The 15,028-nt window shown below is 43.5% G+C and overlaps 1 protein-coding gene across 2 annotated transcripts in view; it reads left to right on the top strand.

Moving 5' to 3' along the window:
* The window catches only part of Dgkg (diacylglycerol kinase gamma), a 190,404-nt gene extending 176,319 nt beyond the window's left edge, over window positions 1–14,085 (top strand). For both annotated transcript variants that reach the window (XM_021184692.3, XM_021184691.3), the window contains 3 exons: window positions 516–636; window positions 3,103–3,163; window positions 13,108–14,085. In XM_021184692.3, coding sequence (XP_021040351.1) covers window positions 516–636; window positions 3,103–3,163; window positions 13,108–13,206 — 281 coding nt within the window. In that variant the 3' untranslated portion in view covers window positions 13,207–14,085. The remainder of the gene's footprint in view (window positions 1–515; window positions 637–3,102; window positions 3,164–13,107) is intronic.
* The last annotated feature ends 943 nt before the right edge of the window (window positions 14,086–15,028 follow it).

Genomic DNA, 15,028 nt, shown 5'->3' with positions numbered 1-15,028 from the left:
TGGGGAATCCTGAAAGAGGCTCTTAAGCCTCCTGAGGATGTCCATAGAGGGTGGCTCACAAGCAACTAAGCACGGGCCAAATTTGAGGTTACTTACCAGTCATCATTGGCAGAGTTAAAATGTTGCTCTGGTGTTAAGGATAACAGACTACAGACTCTTCAACATTCATTCCTATCCTATTCTCAACTCCATATATCTCTAACTGCTCTGTTGGTGTATTTTAAGAATAGCTGATTTGCCATTTATAATAGTCTAGATTTGAAGGGGCTTCTTGATGTCAGCCTATTCATTAGATACATATTAATCTTCTAAATCAAAGCTTTAAAAAACAAACTATAACTTGGGGTCTGCTTACAAAAAGATCCACCTTTTTTTTTTGTTTTTTGATGAAAGTGTCTGACTCAGTAGATGAGAGGGTGCAGATGGACTTGGGTTGGCCATCCAGGGACCAGACCTAGACAGACTATCCTGAGTAAGAGAGATGACTGTCCTGATCTTTGTTGTTCACTCTGCAGACCTCAGTGACCAGCTCCTTGAAGTGGTGGGTCTAGAGGGAGCCATGGAGATGGGACAGATCTACACTGGCCTGAAGAGTGCGGGCAGGAGATTGGCCCAGTGCTCTTCTGTCACCATTAGGTAAGTCTCCTTGTGACCCAGCATCTTCTGGGGCTCCCCTACCTCCATAAACATTCAGGCAGATAACAAAATAACTAGAAAGCTACCTTTGGATTTCAGGCTAGGGAAAATTGGGGAAAGAAGCTTGGCGGTAGTTACAAAGAGTACTTCGATGATATTCTTTCACTGTTGTTGTATATGTATTTCCCCCAAATATCTGCTCAGCCCATGTGGTTACTTGGGTATCTATGATTTCAGGGATAAACGTTTGGTGTTGGATAAGCAATTGGCGTGCTCTTCCTTAGGGAAGCCTATTTCTCTTGCTCTCAGGATTCCTTAGTTGCCTGTAGCTCTTAGTAGGGTTGATGGCCCAGGAACTTCCCTCTACCCCCACCCCACCCCCATCCACATCGGCATGCCCATTGGTGTCCTCCTTGTTGAAGGAGTGGCTCTCCTGTCATTTCCAAGAGATATGATATCCACAGCAGATGCCTGTTCCTCTGGCTCTTGCGATCATTGCGCCCCCTCTTCTGCCATGACCCCTGAGCCTCAGGTGGAGGAGTTGGGTTAGCATTATTTAAACAGGACACAATACTTGCATCAACAAGAGGGTCCAGCATAGCCTCTCCTCCAAACATGACCTGGTGAGATAAACAGTGCATACTGTAAAGTCCAGGGCCCCAGGAGTCTACTTCTTTGTCCTTTTCTCTTTATGGTTTTAAAATATCCGATGTATGCCAGGGGTCACAGCTGCTCTTCTGTGTGTGGACGATAGACCCTGCATGCCTTCATATGCTAAACCATTAACACCAACAAACTTCTTGTACTGACCAAGAGGGTAACAGGCTTTTGGGACATGGATGACCTGGCCAGCCAAGGCAGTTCTGGACTGTGTGGGGTCTGGTAGGGGTTTTTCTAATTTTAGTTCCCTCTAGATACCTGTTCTGTTTTTTCTCCGCTTCTTACCTAACCTGGCTGTTTGAGAAGTCTTTATTCCTTTGCTTCTCTCCCTTGTTACAGATCATATATGTTGGGTTGCCTGGGGGATCTCCTAGAGGGGATGCTGGGGTAAAGGGATTCCCAGAGGCACTTGACTAAAGAATCTTTTCTCCCAGAAACTCTGAGCAGGAGTCAGCAGGAGCACAGTTGTGGAACCTATTCTTGGTCCATCCATCATCATTAGGCCAGATCTCTCCTGAGGTCCCTGAGGGTCTGTCCCACAGTCCCCTTGTCAGAGATCCTATCTCTCTGGATTATCTGTCTCTTGTATTCCCAACACCGTATTCCCCTTTCTCTCAGAGCCGTTGTTGTGGTAGGACCCTTGTTTTCCAGACTGACCCCAGCAGCCCTTGTCCAGAATTCTAAAACTGACAAGGCCAGTTTGTCTGTAGAATATCACAGCTCTAGCTTTTATAGATTACAGAGAACACAGTGTCCTAGCTACCAAGGAATCTAAAAAGTTAGGTATCCAGGGGGGGTTTCCAAGCAGCCAACAGATCTATTGCCAGATGGAAACAGAGGGATGAGCTAAAAGCCCCATCCTGCTAGCATACCTCAGACACTTCTCTATCCATAAGTACGCAAAGGCCTCCTTTCTGCTCATTTTTGGTTTTATTATTAAATGTCTTGCTTTTATTATGAAATATAGTCAGAGTTCACCAGAGAATTATTGTATTGAAATAGTGCCTTCCCCTCTTGTTTTGTAATTTTCAAAATAGGGAAGCTATCAAACTCAGGTAAAGGCTTCCTGTCCGGTAGCTGGTGACTATTCACATGCCCTTGACCAGAGGCCTCTAAAGGACTGCCCTCCTTACAGGGCATCGAAAGACAAGTTCTACAGAGCCCACATGCCAGAGGAGCCTTTCCCAAGCAAGAGAGCAACATTTTCCCCTCAACCTCTCCCTTTACACTTGGAGTCACTATTCCTATGTCACTTTCCAAGTAAAGCACAGTGCATACAAACCCAGAGTAGCCTGCTTCTGGGAGTTGAGTGCCTATGATGGTATCTTCTATAGCTTAGAGACATTAACACTTAGATATGTTTCGACCACTCATTCAATGGGGGAGGGTAGGTCTTTTCTTACTCCAGAGTGGAGCTCAGCATGAGGGCTTTCCCTCTGGCTAGTCTCTGGGCTTCGGGGGACTGCTCAGCAGTGGGGCTGCCATGTTTACTGGCCAGTTTTCCAGGTGGTTGTGGCTCTCAGTATGCCCACAGCAGTTTCTCAAAGTGAGGTCTGAAGACGGAAGCCAGAGAAATAAATGCCTATGGTAACTATGAATGCATAGGTCGCTAGGCCTGGCCCCAGACCAGCCACGTCCAGTTCCTGAGATGGGTTAAAGATTATATTTTTAGAAGTTCCCATAGTCTCTGTGAACCCCTCTAAGTGAGCAAGTGATGTCTGCCCACTTCTTCCTCTGTGGTGGGAGTGATGATGGTTCTCCAGCGCTGAGGATCTCACTGTGGTTTCTTTGGTTTGGGGGTTCTAGGACTAACAAGCTTCTGCCGATGCAAGTAGACGGAGAGCCCTGGATGCAGCCACAATGCACGGTAAGTGAGCCAGTCTTGGGGGAGAGAGTGAGAAGAGTGATAATGTTTTACCCCTTGAACACACTGACTTGATATAAAATCGCTGCATCTCAACGTCAAAAACCAATAACCGCTGTCATTAGGCAGGATGGAGGGAATCTCTACGGCTTATGACTCTGATGAACCTAGGTTGAGAAAAACACATCCAGTCTTGTCCTGTGTCTGAAATCAGATGGCCAGAACATGACAGCAATGGCTCAGCATCCACAAGCACCACTGCTCTTGCAGAGTACTCTCAAGTTAGGTTCCCACCCACCCTCATCATGTGGCTCAGGACTGTCTACAACTGCAACTTCCAGGAAATCCAACAGCTTCCTTGGACACGTGCACGCATGTGCACATACTCACACATACTTTTAAATAATTAAAGTAAGTCATTTTTTAAAATGGAAGAGATCATATAGTTTTCCCATGTGGCTCGGTGATATCCGAAGACAGGGCCTTCCATATTCATTTAAATGCAAACACTGATTTTTTACTATATAAATCCTTCCCATATCCTCAGCACACCCACCCTCAAGGTTACTCTTCAAAAACTACCGCTCACTCTGAAAAATACTGTGAACTCCAAAAACTGGTAAGTAAGGAGGTATTAGCCTGTGTGGATGTAACAGACATCATAGATCTGCCAGCTAGGAGGGGATGGTTTGCCTTGGTTTGCTTTCCCTCTGAGGACTGAGCTCTGGGTGCAGGGCAAGCACCCTACCACTGAGTGACGCTCAGCCTTTGATTTTTTTTTTTGAAACAAGGTCTTGCCATGTAGCTTAGGTTGACCACAAGCTCATAGTTCTGCCTCTGCCTCTGCCTCCAGCCCGCTGGGGCTCTAGGCATGAGCCGCCAATGCCACTACACCATGAGTCCACACTGGTGATTTAAACATCTGAAGTATATCTTTTAGCCCTTCTGGAAGCTAAAATCCCAAATCAACGTCTTAGCAAGGCTGGTTCCTGGTGTGGTCTGAATCCACCAAAACTAGTGTCCTTAGACAGAGAGCAGAAGCCACAGAGCACACATACACAGAGGGACAATCTTGTGAAAGTACAATGGGAAGATATCAGGTTGGCTGCAAGTTAGAAGATGATTCTTTTTTTTTTTTTTTTTTTTTAGAAGATGATTCTTAAAGCACACACCTAAACTGGGCAGTGGTGGCGCATGTCTTTAATCCCAGCACTCAGGAGGCAGAGGCAGATGGATTTCTGAGTTCGAGGCCAGCCTGGTCTACAGAGTGAGTTCCAGGACAGCCAGGGCTATACAGAGAAACCCTGTCTCGAAAACCCCAAAAAACAAAAACAAACAAAAACCCACACACCTAATATATATTAAATATGTTATATGTTATACACACATATATGTTATAGTTTATATGTTATACATGCTATGTATTATATTCATATGTATGTTGTGTGTTATATATGCATTGTATATAATTTTATTATACATTGGTGCTAAATACTATCCTTTACCAAGCATAAGAAATTGAATAAATAATAATAATGCTAATAATAATAATGCTAAACAGTAAAATCTTGGACTGGTTCTTTCAACCAGGCAAATCTCATTTTAGAAGGAAAAGGCTGGTATAAGGAATATTAAGGTGTAAAAAATTCTAACAAGTGTAATATAAAACTTTAAGGTATATGGGTAATAGCATTATTTAATTATAAAATAATGTGTGGCCGGGCGTGGTGGCGCACGCCTTTAATCCCAGCACTCGGGAGGCAGAGGCAGGCAGATTTCTGAGTTCGAGGCCAGCCTGGTCTACGAAGTGAGTGCCAGGACACCCAGGGCTACACAGAGAAACCCTGTCTCGAAAAAACCAAAAACCAAAAACCAAAAACCAAAAACCAAAAACCAAAAACCAAAAAAAAAAAAAAAAAAAAAAGTGTGATTTTGATTCTAATCACTGGACAAAAATTGAAAAAAAAATCCAACCATTAATGAAATAGAAAATGCTTACAAAGACTTATATACAAAATGACCTCAAAACAAATGACCTTATCAGGGAGGGGGGCTCAGGAGACTCTACCCCTCCCTGAGGATCGATATACAGGTAGTGGTTTCTGGTGGAAGGCAAGACATTGTGCATAGTCAATGGAAAGTTGCCTGTGCACTGTAGATAACTCCTCAGTATGCCCTGTAAGAAGTCCTCATTAGACTTGGCAATCCACACAAACAAAAGGCATGGAAGGAGAAGGGAAACTAGCTGGAAGAAGATCTGTGGAACTGAGAGAGGACAAGAGAGCATTGTGGGGTGAATATAATTAATTAAAGTACATTACACACATGTATGGACATATCATAATGAGGGCTGCAGGCAGTATTCACTAAAGTGCATGCCACACAGCATCGCAACCCGAGTTTGGATCCCGGGCACCTATAACAGCCTGCTATTAAAACGCAAGTCTGTAACCTGACTGCTGGGGAATCAGAGACAAGAATCCCTGGAACTCTCCAGCCAGCCCAGCCAAATGGTAAGCCATGGACTCTGTGACAGATTCTGTCTCAAAAAGATAGGATATAGACTGACAGAAAATACTGTTATCAACCCTGGACCTCCACAGGCATGAGTACACACACACACACACATTACAAGCATATGTCCACATATGTGTACTTTATCTCTTGCATACCCCACGAACACAAAAGAGCGAAAGTAACTGAAAAATTATACCTAAAAATATAACACTATGAAGTAATATGACTGGAAAAGAATATGATGTAAAAAGTCAAGCCAAAGTACAGGTAGGTCAGTAAAATATATCAAAAGGATCATTCAACCCTGAGGACACATTATGGGAATGAAAAAGGAAACCTGCTTTCATTGATTTAGAGAAAGAATTTGCATGGTAATGTAAATAATGTAAATAGATGACTAAAATCATTCAATCACATTTCTTTTGTTTTTGTTTTTTCTGAGACAGGGTTTCTCTGTATAGCCCTGGCTGTCCTGGAACTCACTCTGTAGTCCAGGCTGGCCTCGAACTCAGAAGAACTCAGAAATCTGCCTGCCTTTGCCTCCCGAGTGCTGGGATTAAAGACGTGTGCCACCACGCCCGGATTCACATTTCTTTTTTGAAAGATTAATTTTAACTTTAAATATGTTTGTGTGTGTATGGTATGTACAGGTGTGTGTGTGTGTGTACATGTGAGTGCAGGTGCCCACACAGGCCAGAAGAGGGCAGTGGATCCCCTTGAGGCTGGAGTTAGAGGTGGAGGTGGTTGTAAGCTGTGTATGGATGCTGGGCACTGAACTAGGGTCCTTTGTAGGAACAATAAGGCATCTCTTCAGCCCAGCATTTCTTTTATTTGTTAGTTAGTTAGTTAGTTAGTTAGTTAGTTAGTTAGTTAGTTAGTTTTGTCTTAAAGCAAGGTCTCCCTGTGTAGCCATAGATGGCCCAGAACTGCTATGTATACCAGGCTGGCCTCAAACTCACTGAAATCTACCTGCCTCCTAAATACAGGGATTAAAGGAGTGAGTTGCCATACCTGGCAACATTTTTTTAATAGAGATTCATAGAATACTAGGACTACCTAAATGGTGGTGGCCATTTAATCCTAGTACTCCAGAGGCAGAGGCCAGAGGATCTCTGAGTTTGGGGCCAGCTTGGTCTATAGAACGAGTTCCATGACAAACAGGGCTATACAGGCAAACTCTGTCTCAAAATACTTACATACATACACGCACACATGCTAGAACTAGAAAGAAACCCCTTAAAAATAATAAAAACTTACTGTCAAACCAATAATAAATATTTTTCTAAATACAAAAACTTCAGAAAAATTCCCATTAAACCCATAGACAAGAAAAAAAATGGTAACACTGCAGTTCTAGCCAATGCAATCTATGCAAAATATAAAATAAATGTACATATTTGGGAAAAAATCAAAACTGTCATTATTATTAGGAATTAGGACCACAGAAAGCTCAAGAAATCAGTGGGAAACCTCATAACGTAAATTATTTCAGCAAAGTCCTATAGAAAAGTGGACAAAAGTAATAGCTTTCCTATGTCCCAGCAGTAACCAATCCAATGAATCTACTAGAAAAAATATTATAAGAATAGCAACAAGTTATAAGATACACAGCTGAATTGTGGGCAATGAATGAAGAGACATATAAGATTTAAACAGTTTTAGAAACTGAATATGTAAAACTTCCTAGTTTCTTTTCCTGTTTCAATGATAAAACACCCTGACAAGAGCAACTTAGGGAGAAAGGGTTTAATTCAGTTCGCAGTTCCAGGTTACAGTCTATCCTAGTGGGGAAGTCACAGAGGCAGGAGCCTCTGAGTGATGTGGTCACACTGTGTCTGCAGTCAAGAGCAGAGGGTGCTCAGATGACCAAGACCTGACCTGAGAAATGGTACCACCAGAAAGGCCAGAGTGGGCAGGGCTCCCCAGCTCTGTTTATCAAGACAACCCTCCACATGTCAACCTGATCCAGACAACCTGTCAGCTTTTCTGGAATGCATCTTGAACCACGTATTAGGAAGAACTGTGGCTGGCTCAGCAGTTAAGAGTGCTTGCTGTTATGCAGTGGACTCAGGTTTGGTTCCCAGCACCCACATGGTGGCTTCCAACCATCTATAACTCCAGTTCCTAGAGATGCAGTGCCTTCTATGTGCTTTTGTGGGTACTACATGCACATAGTGAGCAGACACACAGGCAAAACACTCATAAACATACAAATCAATCTTAAAAATGGAGACACAAATGTCTAAGAATAGCAATTTCTACTTCATGCAGCATAACAAAAAGAATTTTCATGAAAGTCCAACCTTTAATGAGGAGGTTGAAAACTGACTTCATGAATTTCAGTGTTTCACCTGCATGTGCGCATGTGCTCTGTGTGCATGCCTGGTGCCTTCAGAGGGCAGGAAATGATACCAGATCACCTGGAACTGGAGTTACAGGGAGTGGTAACTCTATGTGGGTGTAGAAAACTGAACCCATGTCCTCTGCAAGAGCAGCAAATGTTCATACCACTGGACCATGTCTTGAAAAGTTTTAAATATGCTACATGACATTCACCAAATGGAATAATTTTTAGACATTGGAAATATAATTTCATAAAATGTTATGGGCTGGGAGTGTAGTGCAGTGGGCAGATGTTGTTCTAACAGATGCAAGGCCCAGGCTCACGCTCCAGCACTAAGATAAATTAATTAATTAAAAGGTAAATTTTAATTCTAAATTAAATATTGACATTAAAGCACTGACAAAACAATATCAAAACACAGTAGATTTAGAGGCTGATTTTAATTTTAGTCAAAACATGCAAGTGTAAAAATAAACTAAAGAAGTGCACCAAGAAAATAAGTTGTTATCTGTGTGATTTTTAAACTTTTGTTTTATAAATTCTTAAAAATGAACAGGTATCTGTTTATATGTAGAAACATTGTCTTAGAGTTCTGTTGTTGTGAAGAGACACCATGACCAAGACAACTCTTACAAGGATATCATTTAATTGGGTTGGCTTACAGTTTCAGAGGTTCAGTCCATCATCAACATGGCAGCATCCGGGCAGACATCATGCTGGTGAAGGAGCTGAGTTCTCCATCTTGATCCCAAGGCAGCAGCAAGAGAGTCTCCTTTGCAGGCAGCCAGGAGGAGGGTTGCATCCACACTGGGTGGAACCTGAGCATACGAGGAAATCTCAAAGTCTATCTACACAGTGACACACTTCCTCCAGCAAGGCTACACCTCCTAATACTGCTACTTCCCATGGGTCAAGCATATTCAAAACCCCACAATCATATACCCGTACATAAAATATGTATTTATTAAGAATGTTAGCCTTACTCCGTGCTGTAAAATAGCATCTTGTGCTTCACTACCAGTTAGGTGGTTTCATTGCTCACACTATAATCCCAGCATTGAGGATGTGGAGGCAGGAGGATCACAAGTTCAAGGTAATTGTCAGCTACATAATGGGTTTGAGGCTAGCCTGGGATGCATGGGACTCCCTCTCAAAAAGCAAAATTTAAAAAGATTCTCCTTTTAAAGCTGAATAAGAGCTAAATCATTAAGTTAAAATGATCACACTTCTTCAACCCAGTAGCTTCCAAACTTGAGCGCATGTGTGAATTACTGAGATGGGGGCTAAAATTCATGAGACTGGAACATCTCTCAGAGTTCTAACCGAGTAGGTTTTCCTGACAAATTCCAGGGAGATGGTGTTTACTGCAGGATCAGGGACCAAAGCTTGAGAACTACGATGACATTCAACTTCCCACACATCAGTAAGCCTCACTTGGAGTAGCATGGCTTGCCCCTACTACATCTGAAGCCTATCTTAGCTCCTTTTTTGTTACTATGAAATGTTTTAAGGAAATCATCTTCAGGGAGAGTGGCTTTATTCTGGTTCAAAGTTTAAGAGTACAGTCAGGGCAACAGGAACTTGAAACGACTGTTCACCTGGCATCTACAGTCAGGAGAAAAAGATGAACCATACTGCCCTGCTTAGCTTCCTTCTCCATTTACAGTCTAGGATCCCAGCCAGGCTATGGTGCCCTGCCCCGCCCCCCCCGCCCCCCCATGATGTGCAGGGCTTGCCTCCTTAATTAACATAATCAGGAAACTTGATTCTAGATTCTGCCAAGTTGATCATTGACTGTCCCTATTTCAAAGGCCTCTCATGCTAGAAAACTCTTCTGAAAGAGGATTTCAAGATCTTGGGGAACTGAGAAAAATCCAAAGTTTTAAAAACGATCGTACAAACTCTGACAGCCCAGCCCCCTTCTATGATTACTTTAAGAAGGAAAATTATCTTAACTTTTCGAATATCGCAGAAACCATTTCAGATCTTTCAGGTCCATGCCCTTCTGCCCTCCAGCTGACCAGGACAGGCCTGGAGTGCCTCCCTTGTGATTTACAGTGGATTCACACTCCATTTGCTCTTGGATAGAAATATCCAGAATGGACTCCCAAGGCTCATTGTTTCTTTTGAAGTCATAAAATGTGATGATTTTTCAGGAACTGGATCTGTAAAGCCAATCTCTTACACAAGTGAGACTTAGAATTTCGCTCCATTCAAGGAGAAATCACAAGTTGTGGTAGTCTTGTGAACTTCGAACTATGACACAGGAATACTGGATCAACAGAACACTTCACAGTGGAGCCCATCTCTGTCTGTCTTGTTGTGAATCGCAGAGACTGAATTTCCAGGCCAGTTACCAAGTGAGTTTAGTCTGAGCTTTTAACTACAGAAATGTAGTTAAAGTCAGGGTTGAAAAGATGGGTGTAGCTACATCAAACTATCTCCTCAGCAGACTCTTGACTACTTTAACCATATACCCTCCTAACTAAAGGATAAAAGTCTGATACCTTTTTGACTCAAAATGAGGATATGATTTCGTATGTCTCTCAGTTACCTGTAGTAATAAAATCCTCAAACATGACCAAATTATCGCGTAAAAGAGGCATTCCAAACACCCTCCATACTGGCACATTTGTTTAAATTGCAGACCACTTAGAATCCCAGCTCTCAGGTGAAGGAGGATCACCATAAATTTGAAACCAACTTGGGCTACATAAGAGAGTTCTAGGCCATCCAGAGTTACACAGTGAGCCTGTTTTTAAAAAAACAAACAGCCAAGCATGGTAGCGCACGCCCTTAATCCCAGCACTCCGGAGGCAGAGGCAGGCGGATTTCTGAGTTCGAGGCCAGCCTGGTCTACAAAGTGAGTTCCAGGACAGCCAGGGCTACACAGAGAAATCCTGTCTTGAAAAACCAAAAAAAAAAAAAAAAAAAAAGTTGAATAACAGATTTGAGTTTCACTTTGTTAGCTTTGGGGGTACTAACAGACAAGTCATTAGTTCAGTTAGAAGCAGAGAGAGAAAAGGAAAGAGACAAGGACCTTCTGTTGTAATGTACCTGTCACACAGCTGCTACCCCCTTCCCCAAACATGGCCATTCCGAATGCTTGGAAAGTGCTTTTTTTCTCTGGGCTGGTTCCTTCTCCTCAGCACATTCTCCTGGCAAGCATCCGATTGGTTCACCAAAGCGAGAAGGCAGAGGTCTTCAAACCAGTGTGTGAGCTCAGGAGTGGGAGATGTATCCCAAAGCCCGTGTTGCAAATCTCTACCATTTTATAATGCCCGATTGCCAGGCCATGGAGCGGTGCTGTTAGAGCCCCCATCCATGGCTCACCTCCATCTATGCTAGGGCAAACAAAACAGCTGCTGTATGGCACACAACACGGAATAAGGTTTGATGGATTCTTGATCCATTCTCTTCACCGTCTCCAGGCTGAAAGCCAATGGGACAGTCATTTCAGCTCCAGTCAGCTAGCCTGATGGTTCCAGGGTCTTTTGCTTCGTTAAACCCGTGAGCCTGACTTACAGAAGAGCCCTCAGGGCCGGACATCCCCACTCCAGCTCACTCTGCTGGCAGCTGTTAATAATTAGCCCCATCCCTTTTCTTCTCTTGTTCTTCAACCGTGTTCTGAGCTTCTGATTACCTCCCAGGAACCCAGTCTCATCATTCCCTTTGAAAGCCCTGTGTCAGCCAACCGTCCAGCCTCCCTCATCCCACATCCTGTGCTCTCAGCTCAGCCTGCTCCTACAAGGTTCTTCTGCCCCATGCGTTCTCTCTCTCCTTTTCCTCACCAACAGATCGTAAGGGCCTCCCTGTTCCCCTCAGGCCTCCCTTGCTTCATACTTATATGTTTTAGACACCATGGCTAATCCTACATTCATTTATAATAGATGATGGGTTTTCTCTTCAGTGATTCTTCTTTTTCCTCTATGGTCACGCAGTCACTTTCAATAGTATGGCAAAAACTACAGAAATTAAGTTCTTAGAGAGACAGACTTTGGGGTTCTGTTTCCTTTGGCATCTGCTCTCTTTCTCTCCAGTATAAACCTAGTCGTTTCCTTCCGTGTTACTGTTTACAGTGGGGTATCATTGACAGTCGTCTGTCACGTGATCTCTGTGTAAAGAAATTGTATCAATGTTACCCTCACTTTGAAGTCTGACAAGCACTGTTCTCTCAATGATGAATTATTTGTCCACAGTTCTGAACCAAAGAAACAGAAGTACCCGGCCTCACTCACACCCAAGTCTTTGAATCCTAAGTACTTCCTGTTCTCCTACAGACCGCCCACTCTGAAATCTATCATACTTGATAAATGTCGGCGGAATGATCATGCAGGTCATTGGTGTGGGCGCATCAAGTAGGGATTATGAAATCATGTATATAATTAATGGAATGTTTACAGGATAAAGAAAAAATCCTTAAAATATATATATGCACATATATATGCATATATATACGCATATATATGCATATATATACATATGTATAATAAAAGCTTATCTAAGAAAATAGGGTTGACCTAGAGTCTAAGACGAGGGAATACATCTAAGGGACTCATTTGGGAGCTGTCTAATAAGGGTTCTTGGCCAGAGGTTAAACTGAAGTCTCCAGGTCAGCTGGTTGACATACGTCTGCTGCCTGGACTGAAATCGGGCCTGGGAACATGGTGAGCTATGCCCCCACCCCACCATGTGACCTTTGACTAAGATAAGTCCCTGACGGAGTTCTGGGCTCCTCTTCCTTATCCATCCTACAGAGTGGTGAACGAGGTTCCTGAGGTCTCCTCTGGCTGTGACATTCTGACAGTCTATGAATAGCAAGGACACAGGACAGGTGCGAGCTGATTGCCACGTGGGAAGCTCACACCTGTCTCTCCCCGGTGTTTCCGCCCCTCACTTCCAGCAGTGCCAAACTCCAGGCTCTGTCAGGGTCAAGTTGCCAATTTTGAAACTGTTCAAGGACAGTTGTCCTTCTGCGTGAGGTCCCTTTGAGCCCAAACTGGCCTTCTTTCTACTCTGCAACTCACTGTGCCCGAAGTTACTAGACTCTGTGTTACCACTAATTCATCTCTGTTTCCTCTTTCAGATTAAAATCACTCACAAAAACCAGGCACCTATGATGATGGGGCCTCCCCAGAAGAGCAGCTTTTTTTCTCTGAGGAGGAAAAGCCGTTCAAAAGACTAAACAATATGCCAAACACCAGCTCTACCGAGAAAGGAAAGAAGAATCTACACACACACACACACACACACACACACACACACACACACCTGTAACCAGAGGAAGCCAAGCCACCTTCCAGAGGAAAGTGCAATCCTGCCATGCAGTCTACCTGTTTTGAAAATGGATCCACTCTTAACAGAGCCAATACCCATGAAATATTCTGAATGGACTCAGGGCCCACGAAGATGGGTTGGCTCATGCAACAACTTTCACATTCCCACAGGCTTTGGGTGGACTTTGAGCCTGCAGGAGAAATCTCCCTTTTTCTGTGCCACACTCCTGTAAGGTTCCAGGCTGTAGGTTTCCTGCCTACAGCAAGATCGGATGTGGTCAAGGGAAAGAGCTCCAACCCAGAAACCTTGCACAAAAGTCCTTCTGTATAAAAACAAAACAGCCTACAGCTCTCCAAGCAGAATCCTTGGCAGGGCTCAGCGAGCCCAGGATGGTTGCTTTGCTGTCCTTCAAGTAACAACTCCTCCCTTAACTTGCAGGGGAAAGCCAAGAAGCTGTGGAAAGCCATTTCCATTCTTGGTTCCCTCTGCTGTCCATGGGTACTTGTTCACTTCCTGAAGCATCTCTTGGTGGCTGTTTTGCTTAGAGAGTAAACAAGGCTGCCCGGGCAGCGTGCTTTAGATGTGGTATTTATTTTCATAGTTCCTAGGAACACTTGGGAGGAAGAACTGAGAAAGTGGACTTTATTTTTCAAATTTGATGTCATAATATTGTGTAAAAAGGAAAGAAACAGAAAAAAAAAAACCCACTCCCAGTATTTCCCACTCCTCACTACCATACAAGCCAAAGTGTGTCACTTTGAATCCTAAGCCCTGGTGGCAGAGACGATGCGGGTATGGGTTTGGGGGGGGGGGAGGGCTTTGCTGGGAAAACCAGGAGACTGTTACGGGATTCCCTGTTTGTACATCTCACTCTCACAGTGTGGCAGAGGGGCCTTCTGATGGTCTTCTCTACATACCTATGTAGCGTATTTGTTTATATATAATATATAAATATTTATTTACTGCCAGACTTTTCCTGATTAGAAATAAACATAGTGTGGGAACAGAACATGGGAAAGAAAAAAAAAAAAAAAAAGAAGAAGGCCCTTACTCTTCCACTGCCGTTTGCTTGTAGAGACACATTTCTCTGGCTGGTTTCAAGGTTTACAAGAATTATCTACATCCGGGGAGCAACTATGAACACGTGCTGTTCAAGCCTCATTGCCCCATTGGTTGATAAGGAAACTGAGTTGTGGAAAAGTTAAAGACTTCTCCGTTTTATTGTGGATAAGGAGGTTTGACTGTAAATGTTACTAAGAAGATCACTAACAAACAGAAGAACCTGCATCTGGGGAAAGGGTTATTTCTTGTCACTGAGGATTGGTTGACGTTGGATCTAGGTTCCCAGCAAGGAACCATCTTATAGCCTGTGTGTGGATGGAGCAAGCCCACACAAGAAAATGGGAGGTGGAGAACTGGGCTAACTTCCAAGTGCTTTATGGCTTGTCCTACATGGAGAGAAGTTGGCCTGATGTTGAAGGCACCAGACAGATCAATTGACTGAACTACTATGTCATCTCGTCATGTCGCCGATCTTCTTGCTTTGGATACCTTCCTGGGTACATCTGTGACTTCTGTAAGATGTTGCCAACCAGAACAGAAGAGTTTTGACCCTGCTCAGTGGGCTTCAGTCAGCTGGTGCCAGCATCTTCCTCCTCTCTGGAGGGCAACTCTATACAGCATCACTGGTAGAAAGCAACAGTTGCCTCAGGCCCCTGGCTCCCCTGGAC

The sequence above is a fragment of the Mus caroli genome, unplaced genomic scaffold, assembly GCF_978045245.1.
Source record: "Mus caroli unplaced genomic scaffold, Mus_caroli_1 scaffold_17, whole genome shotgun sequence".
In the NCBI taxonomy this organism is placed as follows: Eukaryota; Metazoa; Chordata; class Mammalia; order Rodentia; family Muridae; genus Mus; species Mus caroli.
The sequence above is the reverse complement of the archived record's forward strand: the minus strand, read 5'-3'. Positions and strand labels throughout refer to the sequence as shown.